Source organism: Podarcis melisellensis (assembly GCF_964234715.1).
Source record: "Podarcis melisellensis genome assembly, chromosome: 2".
In the NCBI taxonomy this organism is placed as follows: Eukaryota; Metazoa; Chordata; class Lepidosauria; order Squamata; family Lacertidae; genus Podarcis; species Podarcis melisellensis.
Window position 1 is genome coordinate 99,944,100 of NC_138529.1, and position 24,110 is coordinate 99,968,209.

General features: G+C 41.6%; 1 protein-coding gene across 12 annotated transcripts in view; it reads left to right on the forward strand.

Annotated features, from left to right (window-relative positions):
• Positions 1 to 24,110, forward strand: part of CADPS (calcium dependent secretion activator) — a 337,182-nt gene that overhangs the window by 243,621 nt on the left and 69,451 nt on the right. For 7 of the 12 annotated variants that reach the window (XM_081901352.1, XM_081901356.1, XM_081901357.1 and 4 more), the window contains 5 exons: positions 4,070 to 4,226; positions 5,817 to 5,958; positions 17,425 to 17,571; positions 21,566 to 21,721; positions 23,889 to 24,036. In XM_081901352.1, coding sequence (XP_081757478.1) covers positions 4,070 to 4,226; positions 5,817 to 5,958; positions 17,425 to 17,571; positions 21,566 to 21,721; positions 23,889 to 24,036 — 750 coding nt within the window. The remainder of the gene's footprint in view (positions 1 to 4,069; positions 4,227 to 5,816; positions 5,959 to 17,424; positions 17,572 to 21,565; positions 21,722 to 23,888; positions 24,037 to 24,110) is intronic. The other 5 variants (XM_081901361.1, XM_081901362.1, XM_081901363.1 and 2 more) reach the window with 1 other exon arrangement.

A 24,110-nucleotide genomic window follows, 5' to 3' on the forward strand; every position in this document is an offset into this window, starting at 1 on the left:
AGCATGGTCTCTAGTGGCATCCCCACCAGCGCAAACCCTTGAAATGGGGTGTTTCAGCAAAAGGAAGGGGGTAGCTTAGCTGGCCAATAAATCTGCTGGATCTTAGGTCGACCCAGCTATCCACAACTGGCCTGATCCAGGCCTTTCTTCTCTGCTGGCATTTGCACTGCCCCCACCCCTCCTTCCTACCCAGGCCAGCACAAGCAATAGGGCCACAGATGCAGCAGTGACTTGTACACTCTGTTCAGCCCTGCTGGGAATTAGGATTATTCCATAAAATAAGTAAGTGTAGTGTAGATTGGTGATGTTATAGATGCTACGGCCAGTTCCCCTTCTTCCTCCAGATTTACTGACTTTGTACCATTAAAAAGACAAAACACTCCCTTCTCTGACTTTCCATGAGTTTTCATAGGTACTTTTCAGGTCACTTAAGGTTCACTTCACACGCATCCTTACATCACTTACTGACAACCATTTAAGATAAGCAGCATGAGCTCATGGGAATGGTATTGTAGAATGCACAGTGGATGAACACACCTGTTAATGCACATACCTTTTTAAAATTCCTTATACCAAGTGTAACCACGCAGAAAGGGAAACCACTGTCTTGGGGGGCAGTATTGAGAAACATTATCAGAAAAAAGATTTCTTCCTAGTTCATAGTGGGTTTGTTAACAATTAGCAAGCACACAACACTCCTCACCCATGCCTCCCCCCTCCAAAAAAACCCCAGAGAACAGTGAAGATAATTCATTAAATATGTGCTGTACAATTAATTCCATTTAAGCAAAAGGGCCCTGAACTGTGTTGTTGAACAGTTGCAAAAGCTAAAGTTGCTGTTCAGATCCCAACAGACATCTTACAGCCTTTAAGTCTATGCCATTTGTCTCATTGTTCGTAAACATTTCCCTAAGTAACAGGGCTTTTTATAAGGCAGTAGCTACCATAGGCAGTCTCAGTACTGCCGTTCTCTCTCCTTATGTATGTATATGTAGGAGTATGTATATATGTATTTTACCTCCTGTGAGACATGCATATATACATGAGTTCCCACGGGTGTAGGGGGGAATTGTAGGTGTGGTGATGTAGGGAGGATACTTCATTTCCACGCTTGGGACAAAGAAGGTAAGTAGGTGGCAAACTAAACTTTTCTTTGTTGAACTGGATTGTTGAGTAACACCATGTTACTTCTCTCGATTTGGAGAAAGAAGGAACAATATTCTGTGATCACAGGGCAATAAGCTTGGCATGAATGAACACAGTGCAACCTGACTGCTACTTACAGAGTGAAAAGCATTGTTCTTCAGAAATGACCGTGATCCTTTCTTCTGAATTTCTAAAGCATTAGCTCTCTTTCTCTCTTTTTCTTTTTTTAACTCATAGGTATGTTTATTATGTGTGGACATTATTACTGATAGGTTTCTTCCACCCCTGGCCAATCCAGTGTAATTTATAACACAGTATTTTAGTCGAGAAGATAAAGCAAACCCTGTAAAGATAACAAAAGCAATCGATAACCTGAGCCAAACAAAGCAGAAAATTGTGAACACTGTGCGATATTTTGCTAGGGAAGAAATACAGAACCTTTTAGGATTACAATCCCTTGAAATCTCTGAAAGGAATCTGATGGGCCATTGTGGAAAGCTGGACTAGATGAACCTTTGGTGTGATCCAGCAAAACTCATCTGCATGAAATTTCCGTAACAACTAGTCTGTTAGAATTAAATTTTCCCTGAAAATCTAGATATGATGCAAATCAGATATTTGTACAAATCAGATATTTACAAAGGCGACATTAATAGAAAATAACAAAGCATTTATAGCAATTACATATAAAGTAATATAGAGCTCTTAATGTTAAAGTGTCATGGAACTATAATACTAGATAGAGATTCAAATTGATATAATCTTAAACCCTCACACCATGCCTTGATATTTCATACTATGGATCCCTTGGCACATATCCACATAGGAGTTTTCTGTGGGAACCAGTATCTGAACAAAGAGAGCCCCTTTGTGTCTGAATTGGCACATCAGAGGTACAATTCCTCCTGCCTTCCTCGGGACATGCTGTTAAAAATTAATATAATCCATGTCATGGTGCACTGCTTGTAGTAAAAAAGAATGCCTGAGTAGGTTAAGGAATAGTTTAGAATGAAAAAGTTGGCAATTTGGGCCCTTCAGTGAATCATTCGAATCTCGATTATAAATTTCTGTTAACGTCTTGAAAATAATGCATTGCAAAACAAAGTAGGGGTTCAGTCCATGTATTCATTTCTATTTGAACCGTTTCCCCCCATCCACTGATTAAAATATACCATTGCAACTGACATGATTAATCACAAACAATTTCTGTTCAGTTGTATGTACTTACTCATTTTATGCACAGTGTTTCTTAGCCATCTTCCAGCAAAAATGTCCACAAAACATTTCTAGTTGAAGACAGACATGTTGAATTGAAACAGTATAATTGAAACAGTATAAAACAATCATTTTAAGACTACACAAATCAGCAATTGGAAATCTGCTGTTAACTCCAGAAATGACTGGCAGAATAAAGAGGTCTTCATCTGCTTCTGAAAAGAGCTTGGAGAAGAATACATAGATAGTACAAAACTAAGACATTCTCAAAGTAGGCCCAATGGATTTAAGCAGTGCTTTTTTCTTTTAAAAAATGTTTAGGAGTACTCTCATTTTCCTACTTATACTGAAATACTGCCCCTCAATGAGGCCAAACTTAGAATCACAAAATGTTTAGGGCTATGCGTACCCCTGCATTCCCCCAGAAAAAAACGCACTGGATTTGAGTCAGTTGTGGTTTTCTTGGTCCTTGATTTCAGTGGGTCTACTCTCTCTGAGTATGACCTAGTTGGATACAAACCATAGAACTCTCAGGGAAGCACATTCCATAACTCTGGGGCCACCACACAAAAGGCACTGCTCCTGTCGGATTGACAGTGTCACCTCCCCGGAGGATGGAACACAGAGCAGGACCGCATTGGCAGATTTAAAAATGGCTATTTAATCAAATATACTTAGCCTTTTCCTCATTTTCAAGTCTAACTTTTTTTCTCCCCTTGGTAAATGCTAATGACATTTTTTTTACCTTGTATAAACACTAAGCTGTTGAATAGTTTCCGTATTGCCTAACAGTTACTGCACAAGGTCCTGTTGACAGCTCCACTCATACTGCATGTTCCTCAGCAGAAGTGATTTTAAACACGCATGCATGTGTTCCAAACACATTCACATCTGAGACATGTATGATGTGAATGTCACTTCAGAAAAGCTGTACAGTGAATTCTTGAGGACCCATGCGCATGACAAAAGAGTTACTTCACTGATATTTCTTGGTTTTCAACTTTAGATTTATTTCCTGCTGTAGGCACACCCTGGCTTGATGCTTGATGGTTCTTCTAATGCCAGCCTTCTAAAACTGGGTGGTCATTCTTCCATTCTAAGTGGGACAAACCATCTTTAATTACTTTAAAACTTAAATGAGTTAAATTAAGACAGGGATCTTTTTTTAATTGACTGGTTGACTTTGCACTGTTAATGTGAGATGTTTTAGGGCCAGTCAGTTCCCGTGCAAGTGCTGTTCTCACATTGCAGTTGTCAGTCAGATTCTAGATGGATTTTTGATAGCTTCGTGGGAAAGAAAAGGAGAAAACCCACAAACACAGTGAAGAAACTCCCAGATGTTTTATACAAAGAACTAGTTTACCCCTCTAGTAAATAGCATGATCTAAAAGGAATTGAATGGGTTATTGTAAACTGAACAGGCATGCATCCTCTGTTGCATTACAGATATGTAGAGGAAGTATACAGTTCTGATTCAACGCTCCTGGAGAAGTTCCTGCCAAAAAATAGCAGGGGCTTGGTGGATACACCATATCTGCACTATGCTAGCATTTTGTACTGCTGTTCTCTTTACAATAAAGCTAGTTTCCAGTAGGATTCCCATTAGTAGTTGTTGTTTTCAGAATGCCTACTACATGTGCGAAAATGCACTGTGGTTTAGGAGATCACTAATACTTCTCTCACTTTTTCCCCCCTGCTCCATTTAAAGGCCTTTGCTTGGTGGTCAGATTTAATGGTTGAGCATGCGGAAACCTTCCTTTCCTTGTTTGCGGTGGATATGGATGCTGCACTAGAGGTCCAGCCCCCAGATACCTGGGACAGCTTTCCACTCTTTCAACTTCTAAATGATTCGCTTCGTAGTGACTGTATGTATTGCATTTGGCTATTTAATGTTCCTTCTCTGATAGGGCAAAACAGTTGTTTTCTGGTTCTTTGTGGAATAAAAGTGGCCTTTGATAATTCGTTTGACTCTCAGTGGTTTTGGAAGAAAGGCATTGTTGTTTATTCATACTCAGGGAACTATGTACCTTACATATGTAAACTCCTGTACAAAGACAGATTCAAACCTTTCTATTGCCTCATTGAAACCAGCTTATAAATGAATAACACCAGCCAGTTATGCAGTTGGTTGGTGGTACTTGTTAGCAATGCTTTTTATTAGCATGACTGTGTTGAGGCCATCAATTTCAGTAGGTATACTCTGAGTAAACCTTAGCTGAATACCACTCTATATGCATAATAAATGCAAGGGAGAATCACATGTGCCACTGTAGAGTTCTTTGAAGTTTCTACTTCAGTTGCTCATGCAACCAGAAAAAGAAGTCATGTTTCAAAGAGAAAATCAGCTTTGCTCTGTGGTAGCATGGACAGCTGTAGTAAAAACTTCAAAGAAGAAATGTGCAGAAGTTTCTAATGCATGTGCGGATCGCTGTGTTTTTTGGTTATTTTTGTTTATTATGGCTATCGTATCCTTCCAATTTCTTCATGGCAATAGCTCATTGATGTAAGTTAATGATTCACAGCTGATGTATCACAACTATCTAGTTAGGATTGGGAGCCAACAACCCTGACCATTGGCTATGCTGGCTGGAGCTGATGGGAGTTAGAGTCCTTCATTGTCTAAAGAGCCACAGGTTCCCAAACTCTGATCTAGGTTGTGGGAACCTGCAGGCAGAGAGTGTTGAGCATTGTCTGGCAAAAAGATGTGAGTGGGATTGGTGTTTGAAGAGGGTTGAAAGGTGAATCTTAAATAAAGACAAATGTCTGTGAAATAACATCTGATCTTGCATTTTACAAATTTCATGATGAGCACTAGGTGCAAGCCTAAGGGCATTCTATACCACAAACTTCAACCTGTTTAAGACTGCAATTAAACCCCACTGAATACAGTTGGATTTACTTCCAAGCAGACCTGCATCAGGTTGCGCTGCACATGTTACAGTTTCCCTTCAAGGACATGTGGAAGCCGTAGTTCTGAAGAGCAGGATACAGGGATTTTTCATGGCATTTTCCACACTCATAAAAAACTACAGTTCCCATGATGCCTTCGTATTCAGTTTATATCTGTTGTTTATATGGGATCAAAGATCCAAGGATTTAAAGTGATGCATCTAAGGGAGTCTTAATCGGTACAAAGCATCTTCAGCATTTTTGTACCCGGTACCAAGAACACAACTGTTTTGCTAATACCTGTGTTGCCACTAATGGGTATGAATTAATTGTTTGCTCGTTTGAAGAAAGATGGTAATATTGCAGTTACTAGCCTCATAAAAATCACTGAAATGTAGAGTAAATGGTTTGGTAGCAAAGCCTTTTGTTGGCAGGACCTTTTCTAGCTGAATTGTTTTGCCCTGTAAAGTATTGTTTTGAGCTCAAAAATTTATACTGTGTGATAAATATGACAGACTGGGTTGCTGCGAAAGACTTCTTACCATGCTTTTATTTATTTATTCTAGATAATTTGTGCAATGGAAAATACCACAAACATCTTCAAGACCTGTTTGCCCCACTTGTTGTTAGATATGTCGATCTCATGGAATCCTCAATTGCACAGTCAATTCACAGGGGATTTGAGCGGGAGTCATGGGAGCCAGTAAAGTAAGGAAACCTCCTTTGATACAATTGGAGTTTTCGGGTACAAGAGGACTCATACGCAGATGAATTAGTAAAACAGTAGATGCTCTGTGAATGTTTTTTGTTTGGGTGCAAAAAAAATAATAAGGTCTTGAAAGAGAAGTCCACTGGCTTTATGGAAGACTTTATAGATACCCTGCGGTGTATTATGCATTGTTAACTTTTAATTATTTGCATTCTGGAATGCAAAGGTAGAGCATGAGTGAAAGTTCTCTCATTTGTCTCTTGTCACTCTTTATAGCCCAACTATTGAACACTTAAGCATAGTGCTGTGTTTGTCACTAAGCGATACTAACCACTTATGATCTGACATAGGAAAAGCTGAATCGTGGGTCAGCTGGCGGTTGTAGCTTCTTTCCATATCACTCTTGCTAGTGCTTGGGATCACTTACCACAAGTGAGAGAGCAGTTGACAAGTGGTAGGATTCACCTTGCTGCTTGGAAGGATGATGATGAAGATGGCCAAGTCACTCAGGGCTGAGAGAATTCTTTTCCAAGTATTCTGCTGATCTTTGAGTTGATAGACAGGGCCAGTGACATGGTTCCTTGCCACCTGGCTCTTGGCCTCAGCTTGCAGATAATGGCATTCCATAAGAAGCAGCTCCTACCCTACTGCCAGTAATGCATAAATGAACCTTACATCTAAGACTCAAGCCTAAATCCAGGTACTCAAGAGTAACTAAATAGTTTGTGCACCTGAGCCTTATGGTTCTAACCTGCAACACTTACGTTCCTTATGAGAGAAGTAGAGGGAAACTTACTCTTTTCCATATTCAGTTAAGGCTGATGCCTAGTTTGGGTTACAAATGCATTATTATTGTTATTTTTGTTGTTGCTATATCAAACATGTGATGGCATGTAAAAAGCCTGATCTTAGACCTGATGCCATTGAGTGGTTCTCTAATAACTGTCTTGTTCCCAGTACTCGTGTGAACTGACTCTTGAGTTTCTTACTGGGAAGTAATTTCTTCTTTTGACCTACATCAAGCAAAAAGCATTCAGAAAAAAAGATGGAAGCTTTCAGGGAAATTTGCCCAAAGGTGGAATTGCGTGTTACTTGCCAAGACATGTAATGAAATGGTGAAAACCACCTCTAAGGGGCAAATGTGCTTCATGGGAGGCTCTTTTCACCAAAGAAAACTGGTTCTTATCTCAAAACATGTTTGGAAAATACATTAATTAATAGTTGCACCATAAAAATTGTGTTTTACATTTTATTTTAGGCAACAATACTGAAACATATACTTGAGAAATAGTGCACACATATATGCACTTTGTAGCTTTAAATGAATTTAGTTTTTTGGGTTTTTTTACATGCTGTTCGGTCTATTAGGTCCAAGCCAGAGTCCACAATTTCTTTATTCCACATTAGTTCCATGATCTGCATAACTGAATTGTGGTTTGCAGTCACTTTTTTTTTCCTGCACATGTTCTCTTTCTTATAAAAGTCTGCTGCTATTGAATAGCAATCTCTGTTTCTAAGTTAATTCAGGGATATTTAATTGTATCACAGTCGCTTACCTTGTGCATGAAGATCTATTGATTTTAGTGGTAATGTTGTGCAGGAAAGCTATGCAGGACTTTCTCTTTATATATTATCTTTAAAAGTTGTATAAAGGTGGATTATTATTATTTTTTAAATGCCCTTTGAGCCTAACATGGCCACACTCCAGTAGCAACTGGCATATTGAAGTGTCATTGGTTTCAGCCAGAGACTTAAGGATGTAGTTAACTCTCCTGTTAAAATCTAAGGGAATTAAACGTGTGTCTTTGGCTGAATCATGCCATGCGGTTGCGGGCAGTGGAGAGACTACACTCATCTATTTATACCAATCTTTTGTCAAATTCACTAAATTCTTACACTGGATTTGTATTTAAGGGTATGTGCCATTTTTGATTTGCAAAGGAAAATGTAAGTTCATGAAGACTTTGTTGAATTTTGAATATGCTGGTGAAAAGAGAGTGATCCAAATCAGAAACAGGTGGTGCTGCTTGATGTTGAGAATGGTGCCAACAAGTGGAAGAGGAATATTGAAGTTGCCTTATACTGATTTGAACCACTGGTCCATCTAGCTCAGACACCAGCCATGGTTCTCCTGGACTTCAGACAGCAGCCTCCCCCAGCCCATAACTGAAATATGAAATAAAGCAATTGCAGTAAAACAACATGGCAATTAAAACGGGAAACACCAAAAGACACCAAGGAGTGCAGATCTTTGGACTGGCCACAGAGCACTGCCACCAGACTGCACACATCTGGGCACTCTAGTTGTGCCCTAACAAACTTGGCAACATTGCAGGCAATTCTGGAGCACACATCACAGATCTTACATGCAGTCGCCTAAGCCATCTTCGGCTGGCCCTGGTGATTCCCAGGCTGTTTACTCTGGGTTCTGCAAGCAGTCATCCTATTCCATTACATCTTTGAGAAGAAAAGGCTAAGAAGTAAGCCGTACACAAATCCGGAGTGGAGTCTCAAATATTATTGGATGGCATCTTATACTCCTCTTTCCAGCAATTCCTGCAGCCAAGCTGGTGCCAAATGCACTGCTCTGCTTTCCTTTAGACCACACTGGCGATGCCAATAAGAGGGTCTTGTCCTCTGGGCACCCCTGGACCTCCATACACACTGCCCAGGCTTGTGCCCTGGACAGATCACTTTGGTGCTGCTAATGCAGCAAAAACAACACAGGAGGCAATACTCGTCTCTGCAGCCATAGCAGGCTCTATCATTCTCCAGCGGTCTGACTTCACCCCTGGAGGTGCACTCCATTGTCTCTCAAGACAGACAGGTGCCAACAACCACAACATCCTGTTCTAAACATCATTAAGAAGTCATCCTGTCTTTCAGGAGGATCTACTCAGTAGCCATTTACTCTTCTGACATAGGAAGAAGGGGAGCAGGATGGACTGCCTTTTCTCCTTTCAGGACTCAGCTTGCCATATCATAGTGTGAATTACCTTCAGCTTGTCCATGTTGTGTAGGAGGAGCTTTATTTCATTCAGAGTTCTTCCCACCTACCACTGAGACAAAGACTCGGAATCCCGTTGCTAATTACCGTGGTACTTTGTACAGAGAGGCTGCCTCCCCTGCTCTTGGAGTCCAGCCATAGACTGAATGCTGGGATGAGGGACCTGGGGAAGTCCAGATGTCATTGGACTCCAGCTCCCATTAGTCCCAGACAGCAAGGCCAGTAGGTATGGTAGTCCGAGAACTTTTGAAAGGCCACAGATTCCTCATCCCTGGTGCAATCACCATAAGCCAATGGTTGGAAGCCAGTGCTTTAGCATATATAGGGTTTTCAGCCTTAGTTAATAACAAAGCTAACAATGTGACCTCCATTCAGTGTAAATTATTATCGGCAAATATTTGCTTCCCATTGGAGAGAATTGGAGAAAAGCTTTCAAGTTTATCTGGAAGAGAAAGCAAGAGATGCATATGTCTCACGGAGCCTTCTGCTATCTTGCTTTGAATCATTAGGTCAAATTGTGTGGATGGAATCTCATTACCTCTCGCAGGCCAAGAAGTTCTATCACAACACAGAGTCTTTAGAATAGACCTTTTGACATGCCTGCCTGCAAATCAAGGTTGAAATATATGGCACTTTATTTAACCTAACCAGATGGCTCTATAAGAGATTGTAGATTTTTTTAAAAAAAAAAAATCATCATAGCATAATGCTGCAGAGCACCTTTGAAATTGACTCGAGCCATACATAGAGATAAGCGTTGAAAGCAACAAAGAGTCCCTACAAATGCTGTATAAATATGCCTCTCTTTGTTTTATTTTATTATTGCTATTATTTCACTCATTCTGCAAAAGCTGCAAACCTTATCAAGATGAGTCATCTTGCTTTTTGAAAGGTTTGCACAGCTTGGTAATTGTGGACAAAACTATGTAGGGGAAATTAATCGAAGCAAGGCAGCAACCCTAACACAATTTTCCAAAACACTGAATATGTAAGATAAATCTATTCTCGGAGATTAAATGCAGACAGTCACATGAGGTAAGGGATCAAAGCAACCAGCACCTTTGGACTCATTGCTTGATGAGCTCCATGGTATTCAGCAACCACCCAGATATCAATGCCCTGAGGAATTTGGTCAACAGAACTTGGCTCATCTGGAGCAAGGTCACGGTACACAGGTCAGCTACCACACGAGAAAGGGCAGCAGGACAAGCATGTTAGCTCCACCCACATCCATTTTCATCAGCTGCCTTGAGTTGGAAGGTGACTTTCTGCAGCAGAGAGCCTCCTGTATCTATGTGTGCTTCCTGTGTGTTTTGGGGAACAGAGCAAGTAAAGCTAACATACTCACTCACACCTACATACAGGGCAACTTGCCTGTGTACATAATGCCTGAATAGGGCTTGTGTGCCCTTTACAGGAAATCATTTAAGAAAAATGCATTATTTTCATTAATACTGCACTTTGATGCGATTTGATGTAATGACTACCACAGAAATAAATAAATATTTTTATAAAACAAAGAAGTTCAAACCCCCCCGGGGGGGGGGAATAGGCTGTAGGCCCTGAGAAACAGAGCATCAGTACTCACCGAAAAAGCCTTTCTCATATTTCATCCACCAGATGGTGCCCAGAACTTTCCATATACCGTATTTTTCCGTCTATAAGACGCCCCCATGTATAAGACCCCCCTATTTTGGGGGACTCAGATTTAAGAAAATGGGGGGAGATGGTCTCATGTATAAGACACCCCCTAATTTTTAACATTATTTTTTAGGGGGGAAACCTAGGCTTATACATGGAAAAATATGGTATCTCTGAGGATGTTGGTCTCCCCACATCTGGGGCTGTAAGGTGGTGCCTACGCCAGCCTTCCAACAGCCTTCGGAATTGGAATTGGAAGTTATTGCAGGGGGCGGGGAACCGGAGGAATTTACTAAAGATGGTGGTTGTAGCTACATGCAAGGACATGATTGTGGTGGCTAACCCCCGGTTCTTAAGGGACACAAGGTATGGCAGGACCTCTCATGCCTAAGGGGAGTCTGGGCCCACCCCGGCATGAGACCTAAAGGCTTCAAAGGAAGACGATGCCCTGGATTAAGCTTGGAATGTGGAAGGCGCAATGGACTGTAATACTCCCTGCATCACGCCGTGCCTCCAAGTGCCCACAGGTCCTCAGGAAAGGGCCCTGACTCCAACTGAGCCCCGGGTGCCAGAGCTCAAAAGCAATCCTCCTGAAATTGAGACAGAATGTCCACTGTGCTATTACTGGAACAAAACTGGCTGAAAAGGAGATGTTAGCCAGCTGGAGCACAAATGCCCATAACAACCTCAGGTCCAGCCAGAAGGACAGCTTGGCCAGAACCCTCACCACCACTTGATTGTCAGACCCTGAAGTTCCGGCATTCCTCAACCCAGATATGTACAGCCACCAGGATGGGGAAGAATTCTAGGAAGGTAAGGTCGCATGTGATCCTTTCTCCCTCCAATGAGCAGGCCATGGCTGGGAGCACCAACAACCCTTGAAGTAGACCCCGAAGCCTAGGCTGCTGGAGGCATCGGAATGGGCCTGGGAATTGTGGCGAGTGACCAATAGAACCTGCCAGAAGGAAACCTCATTGTATGCTTGCAGGAATACCCACCACACAGCTGACGGTAAGCAGTCCTTACCTTGCTCCCTCATGGAAGTCAGTGGTCGTTCTGGCTGCCTTGCCCTCCCCTAGCAGTAGCCAAGCTTGCTGTCGGCTACGCACAAGCAAGCATAGGGCCCATATCTGCCCCATGGGCATTAGACAATCTGCATCAGCTTATCCAATTTGACTGCAGCACAAGGGATACTTTTATAAGAGAGAAATGTGTGCAGTGATATTTAGAAGCATTGTCATTTTTCACACGTGCCGTTCTGTGGCTCTAGTAACACCCAGGTGCTATTACTGTTAGGTGCAACTCCGATAACTTGGCTGAAACTTCAAATCAGATAATTAGATGTGTAAATAAGATCAGTTGCCCCTGCCAAAAAAAAAAAAGTCCAAATAGAGAAGCTCCGAAATAGACTTTGCTTACATATACTGCAGTATTTTAGTTTACTGTGAAAAAGAAACTGAGTTATAATATGGCTTTTAAAAGAAATGGAATAAAAAGGTATGTGTGGACACAGCACCATATAACAACATTGCATTAATACTTGACTGCGAGGGAAGAAAATATTTTATTAATAGTAAACCTCTTGGGTGATACCCAACATTACTCATACTCAGAGTATACCCATTTAAATCAGTAAGTATGACTAATATTGCTTATCACTGTAAAACTACGGTAATGCACGTTTTATTAGTTGAACACTGAATACCCAGTGTCTTTTAAATATTATAATAAGCATCTTTTTTAAAAAAAATGTATTTATATGTGATTGACAAGCTTAAGTTGCTTTTCTTCATGAATTTACATGCCTTCAATTAATTTCTTAACATTTGATGTCCAAGTGAATATGCCTATCAATCTTGGAATTTGTAACAGATTCTCAGCCATTCTGAGAACTCATTTCCAATTTGGATTAAGAGGCATTCATTTGCCTGTGTTAAAGGGTTATGCAATATTTTAGGTTGCAAACAAATTGCAAATCGGCATATAATTATGAAATAAGCAGGTCCCACTGAAAAGTCCATAATTGCCTTCTGGATTGCAGCCTTAACTAGAAAAATAAAACCACCAGATTGGAGGCAACAGTTCCATTAATTAAAACACAGTGGATTGGATCCTTACTTAAGAGTAGACCTCATTACAGTCAATGGGACTTAAGTCAGTCATGAGTATCATAGGTCCCATTGGTTTCAATGGACTACTCTAATTATGACAAAGTCTAGATCTAGCCGTATTTAAGAACAGATCTCTTCTTTCACCCTTTCATGGGTGCCAGAGGAAGGCCTCAAGATTTCCATTGTACTCATGGGTGTCTTGTTGGTGACCTAAGGTGATGTCCAACTAAGTCATACTACTAATCAATTTCTACTCAGAGTATCGCTGGATCTCATCCTTCCCTCCACCATATGCCAAACCTTGCTACTCTATTATAGTTGAAGCAGAAGGGATTTTTCACTTGGTGGTGACTCAACATTCTGCATCTGGAATGGTTTGAAAACATTGCATCCTATTTACATGGAGTAAAGGCAACACAAATACATACCTGGGCAAAAGTGGCTTGGAAAAACAGCCGAACACACAGAGGTTCACTGCACAAAAAATCTAATTCAGAACCAGTTTTGTGTCAGTGTCTGTATTCAAATACATCGGCTGGGATCCAAACAAAGAATAGGTGTGCACAGAGCAGAATCATAGACGCACAACCAGAGTTTTGCTTTTAGGTTTCCACGGAACGTTTTCACATAGGCCTGTCCTTTGCACATGCATACCACTTCTTTGAACCCTTAGCCTTAGATGCACTTTCCCTGTGACATCCCACTTGAGATTATACTAAAATGTGGGCTGTATAATACGGCTGTAGCCAATGTGCTGCCCTACAGGTGTAGGAGCAGCCAGCACGGAGTGATGATGCCACACTACTGCCTTCCTGAGAGTGGCATCATTGTGGCTTACCAAGGTCAGAAGCAGAGCAGGATGCTGGCAAGGTCAGGGCTTTGCTGGTGTACGCTGCAGCCTCGATGTTGCTGCCACCCTGCCCAGACCGGTCATGGTGAGTGGCAGCGTTGCCACTGTTGGGAGAACAATGGTGGCTGTTAGGCTACAATTCTCATGATCTCTGACATTTGGCCTCTAGCTGTGGTTGATGGGAGTTATAGCCCAACAACTTCAGGAGGACACAGCATTGGCTCCCCATGGTGTCAGTCACATTTTGGCATGGGACAATGAGATGATGCCAATCAAAAATAAAAGAAATTGATATGCAAAATGTTGACCACCCTCGCATACCAGTAAATTTCTCAAGTGTACAGTTCTTTCTATGACTTTAATCTGATTGCTGGGATTTGCTTTCATAATGAAACTGCAAGGAATTTCTGAATTAATCTTGCTCTGTTGTGGGTGGTATATAATTGTATGGAGAAGAGTTTCGTTTCTCTTTAAGCTGGGCAGATGGTAGTTAAATCATTTTGCTTTTTATATATAAAAAAATGAATGATATGAGAGTATATCTTTCTTACTGTCATCTCTGGAATATGTCTGCTATAACCAGCTGTCCTCAGTGAGCATTGTTTATGTCTAAAATGTTTGTTTCCTGTTGAGAGCATCATAAAAATCCTCAGAGAGTGAATTTCTAGGTACCAAAACTGCAAGATGTTTTCACTCGTGAGGTCATTATTCTGGTCACATCTGTTTCATCAGATGAAGCGTCTACAGTCGCTAACCCTCCCGTGTGTATTTTTATGGAATATGTATTTTATTACATGATAATGTCTTCAATAGAGAGAGTCAGTCAAATCACATTTCAGGTACCAGGCCTGCTGGAATCATAGCTCTCATTGTAGTGATAAACTTTTATCTAGGCTCCACTGCACCACTTCAGATGAGTACATGACCGAATGCTTCTCTATACAAAAAAATGCCCCCCTCTCCAAGTAGCTATCATAAAGTAGGGTTTCAGCCTAGCTTTCTTCCTGGTTTGTTATATACAGGGGATTTCCTGGCATGGAGGAGTATTCAGTTATGTGAGCCACTTCCTGCAGTCAAATGCTGCTGGTCAGACATGGTTTTTACCACTCCGTTGGGAGCCAGGTATTAGGCTAAGAGGTTGCACTTGCTCATCAGAGTGTTCTTGTTTGGTTTTTTCCTCCAGTAGCCCCAGAAAACTTATCACCTTGTTGTCAATTAACATTATTAATTGGGAATGGGATCATGTGATCATAGAATTGTAGAGTTGGAAGGGACCCCAAAGGTTATCTGGTCCAACTTCCTGCAATGCAGAAATCTCAGCCAAAGGATCCATGACAGATGGCCATCAAACCTCTGCTTAAAAACCTCCAAGGAAGGAAAGTCCATCACCTCCTGTGGGAGTCTGTTCCCCTATAGGACAGTTCTTCCCATTCACAGCAGGGGCTTCTAATTTTGCTCTAGAGGTTAGCCGATTTCATATTTAAGTCATGGGGAATATATGAGAATAATGGGTGGAAGTTAGCGCAGCACTAAGGAGCTTTTTCCGTCAGTGCAAACATTTATGATTGCCCCATGGAATTATCTCCCTCTCCTCCCCACTGCATACTGTCCTGGCAGTTCTCCTGCCCCTCCTGAGCAGATTTGGAGTAGGTGAAGCTCCCTTTCACTAGTGGGAATCCTTGTGTTGGCTTTCAGTAGCAGAACTGATTAGCTGAATGCACATCACGCTGAAAAAATGTACCCAAATCTCATTGTGTCCCAGAGCACTAAAAAGTGCTTCTCTATTATTATTACTACTACTGCTACTACTACTACTATTATTAATCATATATGTATGTTACTATTGCTAATCCTGATCTGCAGTGTCTGGGGCTGAAGTAGGTTTTGAACTCATATTGCAAGTCTATAGGGTAGCAAATCCTCAATCGTACAAGCTCATTCCTTCAGGCATTCGTTTTGTTACTAGAATTAGGAACGAAAATGTGAGTATAGATTGCATAACAATCCCCAGAAAAGAAAAGAAAAATTAAAGAGCCACAGCCCTGCACATATTTGAATTGGGAGTAAATTTCATAGAATACATTACAACTTAGACATACATAGAACTGCAGCATAAGGATGCAATCCTTGGCACATTTATTGGGAATAAGTCCTGTGAAATCAGCGGACCTTAGCTCTTGTTCATATTCATAAAACTAGACTTCATGGCTATAATCCTAGATCACCTTACTTGAAAGTAAACTCTTTTGAATTCAGAGGGACTTACTCCTGAGAAAAGGCACACAGGATTGGGATGAATAGTTTTTCTCTCGTCTAGAAGTCTGCTGGAATTTCTCATGCTACTGGAAAATCAGCCTTGGATTCCTGAAGCCAGTTCAATCAGAAAACCCAGAGTGAAGTCCCTAAGATGGTTGGATGGTGTCTTGTACTCCTATTTCTGGCAACTTCTGTAGCCAAGCTGGTGCCAAATGTATCGCTCTCATTTCCTTTGGACCACATCAGCTCCTAGAAAATCAGCCTTGGATTCCTGAAGCCAGATCAGTCAGAACGTTTGCAAGTCTCCCTGGGTTCTGGTGGCTCCACAAGCTTCCGCTACCCTCTGTGCCACAGGCCAGGAGATCTCTGCACCTGCTTACAAATCCCCTATAGAGGCTTACAAATCCCCTATAGTTCAGTTCCGCTGTGGACAGAACCACACATACACCACCCAATTCTGTTTTGAGCAGAGTTTGGTGATAATCGCTATCAACAAACAATAAGTAACTTTCTGTGGCTGCCAAAGATTACCCACACATGTAAGGATTCTCTGTTCACTTGGATGGGAAAGACATCTATGTGTGTGCATTCCCACTCAACTGAAATCAATGGGAAATCCTACTCTCCAAGTATAGGAGCTCTGTGTCTCATCAAGTTCTTATGGCCACATAGAATAATAGGATCAGGGATTTATTTGTGTATGCCCAAATTTAAGGTTGTTGAGCTATTTTTAGTACTGCCCAAAATTCTTGAGCTTTTTGTCAAGATCGTTTTTGAGCTAATTTTTATGTAAAATCTGCAAAAACTGCATTACCGACCTGGGCTGCCATGTGTCCAGAATTTCCCAGTATTGTGAATATGTCCGGGAAATCCTGGACATATGGCAAACCTACTCAAATTGTAGGAAGTGTTTGTTTCAGTCGTTGAGAGTTTGAATACTGTCCCCTGAGTCCGTAACAAAAAAAATGTCTTTATATGGAGAAAGGAAGTTCAAATTCTATATTCATTGGCTATCCCTATTTTAAAAAAACAAACAAACCATCATTTAAAATAATATTCCTCTTGAAACTTATAGTGCAATCCCTATGCATATTTACTCAGAAGTAAGTCCCGCTGTGTCCAATGGGGCTTACTCCCTAGTAAAGTGTATATGGGACTGCGGCCTTAGGGTAACTATGTCATTATGTCCTCCCTGTTGTACATTTGGATCCCTGAAGTACGTTCCCTCCTTGTAAATAGGAACCAGTCTCTGTGCTTTGAAAAGTCCTCAGGATCTATGTAGGTTACGTCCTTCTGTATTGATGTTTTAATTTGCTACTTTATAAATGTCTCTTCTTTCGTTTTCGTCCCGGCTCTCTTTTCTTTTCAGCAACTTGTTGTTTGTCATTGTTATTTTTAATTGCAGACTGCTTTAAAAACAAACAAACCCCCAAGCCTTCCATATTCATGCTTCTCTCTGAAATGTTTTTGGTTTGGGTCTTTTGACTGTCGTCTCGCTGTGAACTTTGCAGATTTGTTTATGAGTGCCACTGTGCTTCTGCTGCATCTGCATTGTCACCGTGATGGTATTTTTTTCTTTTTCTGTCTGTTTCTTCCACAGGAGTTTAACAAGTAATCTGCCCAATGTGAACCTACCAAATGTGAATCTCCCCAAAGTTCCAAATCTACCAGTTAACATCCCGCTAGGCATCCCCCAAATGCCTGCCTTTTCTGCACCGTCATGGATGGCTGCTATATATGATGCTGAGTGTGTATTCAGTTCAATAGATCTCATTTAAATCAAAAGTTTCCTTGGCATGGATATGGATTGTTTATTTCTCTTCGTCAGACTTTGCTAGAGCCTCTTTAAGAGAACAAGCGAGATTGACGTCTCTTTCTAGAGGAGGACTAAATTTGGCGTGCGTTCTGTTAAAATTTAGCACGGATGTCTGTATCGAATGCATTTTTTTCCCTTCCACACTTGACACTTGTCAGCATACCTGTTGATAAGATTTGGATCGGCGCACCAAAAAATACTATTGTGTTGGTTGCGAACCGTGAGATAAGTGTCAAGGATGTGTGCCTATTTAAAAAGAAAAAAGAAACTATCCTGCACTCAGCTAATTTTGCCATTATCTTTATTGGGACCTAAAAGCCCATATGCTTCACCTGATTGTTCCTGCTTTCCTAAATGATTGTTAAAAAGAAAGAAAACAACATTTACACTGTTGGAATAAGTGCTTTCAGAGTTGGCCCTAGCATACTGAATCACCTGCCTCAGGCGGCAGGTTGGGAGGGGCAGCGGAATGAGCACTTTCTTGCTGCTAGCAAATCAGAACAGGAATGGCCTGGACACTTTGGCAAAGCCTTGTGAAACTTCAGGTGGCTTCTCTGTGGTGCCTGAAGCATGGGGCGGTTTCCGATGCTGCGAAATGCAGTAGCGAAGGGGGCTACCTGGTCCTAGATGGCAAAGTTGCTTGCGCCCAACCCTAAATACCGCTGGAAGCTCTGCATCCCAAAGTTGCTGTTGCTTAGATAGTTTTACTCAAGTTATCTAGGCCTGGCACACCAGTCCTATAACCACATTACAAAGGGAAGTGGGGAAACCATGGCAGTCTCTGACCATCATGAGCTGAGGTCTTCCATTCCTGCAGACAGCTAACCCTTGCAAGTAGCTGCTCGCATAGATCTCCTTGCATGAGTAGTGGAATGTCAGAAGAGAAAACTCAGGCAGGATTTATGCTCCTCTTCTTCTGTGAACAGGAAAGCTGCAGCTACATAGGAACATAGGAAGTTGCCTTATAATGCATTGGACCATTGGTCCATCTGGCTCAGTATTGTCTACACCAGTGTTTCCCAAACTTGGGCCTCTAGCTGTTATTGGACTACAATTCCCATCATCTCTGACCACTAGTCTTGCTAGCTAGGGATGATGGGAGTTGTAGTCCAAAAAACAGCTAGAGACCCACGTTTGGGTAACATTGGTCTACATTGAATGGCAGTGGATCCCTAGGGTTTCAAGAAGGAGTTTCTCCCAGCCCTACTTGGAGATGACAGTGGGGACTGAAGCTGGGACCTGGCCAGTACATCCAGAGAGGCAAATGTATATGAATGGTTTCAGTCTCCAAATTGTCCCATGGAAGTCAGTGGGACGCATTTGGAGCGACCAAAGTAAGCATAGCCCTGCCAGAAGTGTGAGTGTAAGCACAGATGTGAACTTCCCACCCACAAGTGTCACTTCTGTGCTTCAGCCAACCTCCCATCCTGCCTACCTTCTTACAACCCATCTAGAGAGGGGTCGCTGGCTGTCATCTTCCTCCTCCTCTGTCTCATTGTTCACCTTGCAGGGAGGAGGGTTCAGAAAAAACTGGAACTAGTTGGCACTGCCTGTTGTTGGCTATGGCGCCACCTACTGTTGGGCTCCCTGCTTTCCACCCTACCAGGCCCAATCCAAGCACGACGAAGCTTATCGTACTGCCTTTTTGAACAATCATTTGGGGACAGGAAACTGTATTCAAATTTTAATCTAAAGGCCATTTCCACCAAAACGTTATGATTTTGAAAAGCAAGTCAAATGAATCACTGTACAAGAAAATGCTGTATTCATCTATTAAATTGTATATAGAGAGTTTTTTAAAAAGTAACAGAACTGATAATTCCATGAAATGCAACTCATATTCATGCTAAGCTGGTTTATTAAAGGCTAGACTAGACTAGGCAGTATGTGTAAATAGTTAACTGACAGTTTTACTTTCTCTCTGTGCATGCTCTGTGATATTGTTTTGTTTTGTTTTCGAAAAGATAAGAATCAAGGCCTCAATCCTGGACATGCTTACTCATGAGTAAGTCTCATTGAATGACTTGAAAGTCACTTTCTCATGAGGGCATGCATTTAGGATGGCATTCAAAGACAAAGCAGTCATCTTAAGTTTCGCGTACGATTTTTTTTAAAGAATAAAACTTGAGCACAAATTCATCTTAAAAGCAGTATGATGGGGAAAAAATGAGCTACTGAACTTGTCAGCTTTAAGCCAAATGTGTGATATTGCTCTCCGCTTTTCAAAATCCAGTGAACTCTTCAAATGGGAGATACAAAACAACCCAGAGATTATTTTTTTATTTGAAAATTCTGGAAGCAGATGGGTATCACCATGTTGTAATACTAAATACCAGTTTTTCCCCCCATTCCTGGATATCTGATTGCTTCAAACATAAATACACTCTATTCCAAAGGCAGGATTAGACTGGATTTAAAAAATAATAATAAAGAGAAGGTAATTATTCTCAATGTATGTTTAAATCAGAAGAACTGAAATGATGCTTAGCCAATTATGCCACTGTTATGATGTGTGCTACTTCTTTGCTTAACCAACCATTCAAGAAAAAGCCTGATTCTCTTATCTTTTCATTGGGCCCATCTCCCTTCTACCCATTAAGGACATGTTTCAATGTTTTCACGCCATTACATAGATATGTCTATTTATTACAACTGAGTCAATGCATTCTTTGGGGAAAAAATACCTTTGTTAGTGCAGAATTCAAAGGACTGCGCCCCCCCCCCTTGGCATGTTGGGAATATAGTCTTCACCCTGCAGTAGCCATGTGTGCATTTAGCTATATCTTCCCTTCTGTAGCATTAACTCAATGCAGCTGGCATCTGTCACAATAGAAACACCCATCCTTATTTGTTTCTATAGACGATATCAGCATGACCTGGTAATGCATGGTGTGTAAATACAAATTATTGTGTTAGCATTAGTGGTATGCGAGGAGTCGGGTGCACTTCTTCAAGTTCCCTCGGTCATAATCAATGTGGAGAGAGGGATGAGAGAGAGAAGGAGAAAGGTGCATAAATTTCTCAGCATGAAGCACAATCTGAAGCTCGTATCTTATCCTGTAAGTAGAGGCATTAGGCATAATTGTAGCTGAAGAGAAGTCTAAATCAGCAGCTGGACTGGCTGGTCCCGTCTGTATGGAAGATCTGGGTAAGAGAACCTGCGCTTTATTGAACCTGCACTGAATTGTAAAGGCATTGCAAAAGGCAAAAGGAAACATACAGAAGTCTGGTCAGGTATATTTATTTCTCTTTCTGAAAAAGAGAAAGGAAATTTGGGGAGGGGGGAGTCCCAAACTAAAAAGAGGTAGAGAAATCAACAAAGCCAAAGTTTTCTGAGATACGTAAAAGGATGTCTCGTTGTGAATTATTCAATTGCCTTACCCTGATTTGTTTCCAGCTGTTCAAAAAGTGTGTCCTCGCTCACCACTTGTTAGCACTGTTCTTGTTTTTTTCCTGAAACCCTTGGGGATGGGGGAAGGAGAACGAAGAGAATGAAGCTTGCAATGCGGGAAGTGCATGAAACCGAAGAATAACCACATACGTTTGTGTACTGCGGTTATTATCAACCAGAGATTTGCCTTCACGTTGTATAGCCTTCAGTTCAATAACTACATACCCTAATGTGATTATTGAAACAGGCTGTTTTTTTGTTTTTTATGCCATATGCACTGTTTCCAGATAAACGTTTGTTACCCTCTTCTGTCTGATCTGGAAAGACTTGTAACAGCTAGGTAGATTAGAAGAAGAAGAAAATGTATAGTGTAAAACCCTGATGGTGGAGATTCTCCCTGGCATTGTTCTGTGTCTCCAGTCACTGTTATGCCCCCGTTACGTGTGCAAGAACGATCTCCACATTAGGTTTCCAGAGCCAAAGAACAGGCTGTAACCTCTCCTGTCATTCTTATTTTTCCTTTTCTCCTGTCAGCAATGGATCAGGAACGTCAGAAGATCTGTTTTGGAAATTGGATGCCTTACAGACCTTCATCAGGGATTTACACTGGCCTGAGGAAGAGTTTGGGAAACACCTAGAACAGCGCTTAAAACTTATGGCTAGTGATATGATTGAGTCCTGTGTGAAGAGGTAAGTGGAAACCAGTGGCGTAGCATGGGTTGCCAGCATACGGGGCCACGCAGAGGTGTTGGGAGGGAGGGGAAACGATGGGGAGTGTGCATGAGCATTCAGCTTCCTAACGGCATCCGCATCACCCAGGAGATCGTTGTCTGGAGAAATCACTTCCTGGTGCACATGGAGAAGCTGTTTTTAATAGAGCCCAGCGATGAAACTGTGCAGCTGTATTGAGGCAACGGCAGGTGTTGAAATTTTGTGCCCCTAACAATTTTGTGCCCAGAGCAGTCACCTCTGTGCCCCCTCCTATGCTTCACCACTGGTGGAAGAAGAGTTTGAATTTGATATCCCGCTTTATCACTACCCTAAGGAGTCTCAAAGCAGCTAACATTCTCCTTTCCCTTCACAACAAACGCTCTGTGAGATGAGTGGGGCTGAGAGACTTTAGAGAAGTGTGACTGGCCCAAGGTCACCCAGCAGCTGCATGTGGAGGAGCGGAGACGCAAACCCGGTTCACCAGATTACGAGTCCACTGCTCTTAACCACTACACCACACTGGCTCTCAGTGGAAGCACTGGTGGAAGCAACTAGTGTCCACATAGCGTGCATCTAAGTTTTGAAATCACATCCAATTGTTTCTGCACAATTGTGCAATTCTGCTTTATGCAACTGGGGCAAAGCATGCTGGAAATGACTTCCCAAAAAATTAAGTACTTGATGAGTAGCTTCTGTGAGAGTTTTAAGTAAGGCTTAGCAGGGATTCCTCAATGAGAAGCTCAGTAATGGCGAGCTGCCTTGTCAAATCAAACAAGAGCAGTCATTCAGGGCAGAACTACATACTTGGGGCTACTGCCAAAAAATGGTGGTGGCGTTCTTCATTCTCTCCCTCTTTCCTGCTCCCGCCCCCCCAAAAATAGCTGGTTCATCATATGACATGGCATCATGCTATGCTATGCTATGGTGAGCCAGTGGGATGTAGCAGTTAGAGTGTTGGTCTAAGAGATGGCAGGTTGAGGTCTAAATGCCTTCTCAGACATGAATCTCACTCTGTGTTTGTGACCTTGGGCCAGTCACTATTTTTTGCTGTGTGGATGAAATGGAGAGTGGTGAGAACATTGAGCTCCTTGAAAAAAAGATAGCATAAAAATGTTGTAATGATGCTGATGAAGAAGACATTTTTCCCCACCCAAATCCACATCATTGGCTGTTGTTGGAATAGGTTGGGTAAATCACATAATGAGAAGAGAAGAAATAAACCTGGGGCTCCTGTTTTGCAATAGAACCTGAAGAGGTGTTGTATATTTACTTGTCAAAGAATCAACTTATAGCAGTTTATGTGACAATTCAGAAGAGTTCAGGCAAACGAGTCACATTATGACAAAATGAAAATGCAACAATTCAGTATTTTGGTGGAGTTAATCAATTTAACAGGTTTGTATAATCAGTGCTGAGTAATGAACACCCATATGATTTCCTATACTGCTGTGAGTTTTCTGTTTGGTTCCTGGTATACTTCAGTTATAAATTAGCTTGCAACCTGCAAAGATAAACTTTTGTAGCTTTGGCAAATCACTAAAGAAATAAGCTAAAAAGTGTGAGTTGCCATTCATGACAATTTTTCTTTTACATTCCAAAATGTGTTGGGCTAGGAGTACTGAAGAATTCAGCTGAAAATGGAAACAGAAGCGGAAACTGATGAGTTTCGCTTACCTGTTTCATGTCCAGAGTAGAACTCAGTTGTCATGGACTGGCTGGATACAGAGAAGTGGTGGAAGGTACAAGCCAAGGAACCCCTGAGGAACCCCCAGATGAAGAAGGTTCAGAATCAGGGGGCTGGTGGTGGGACGACAATGGGTGGTCAGGGGAAGAAGGAGTAGACTGGGAGGAGGAGGTGTTAGGAGCAGAAGAGGCAACAGGATTTAGTGAGCAGGGAGAGGCTGTGGCAGACAGCAGTGCAGACTCAGAAGCGAGAGGGGTCAAGAGGCTGAGTGAGGCAGGCTGTAGAAGAAGACAGGGGGGGTATCCTTCTCCTGCTGTGACCAGCTCCCCTTCTCACTGATATCCCAGAACACACAGGAAAATGAAGACTTTGAAGTATTGTATTGCTCAGTCAAATTAGTAGCTGCAGTATCTTAACTTTCAAAATGTTCCTTTTATTTTATTTTTTTATTACTTTTAACAGAACCCGGATTGCGTTTGAAGTAAAGCTGCAAAAAACAAGTCGGTCAACAGATTTCAGAGTCCCTCAGTCAATATGCACCATGTTTAATGTTATGGTTGATGCCAAAGCTCAGTCAACAAAACTTTGCAGTATGGAAATGGGCCAAGAGGTAAAACTTATATTTATTTATTTATTTTTAAAAAAATGTTTAAAGGGGGAAAAAATCTGCATCTTATATTCTGC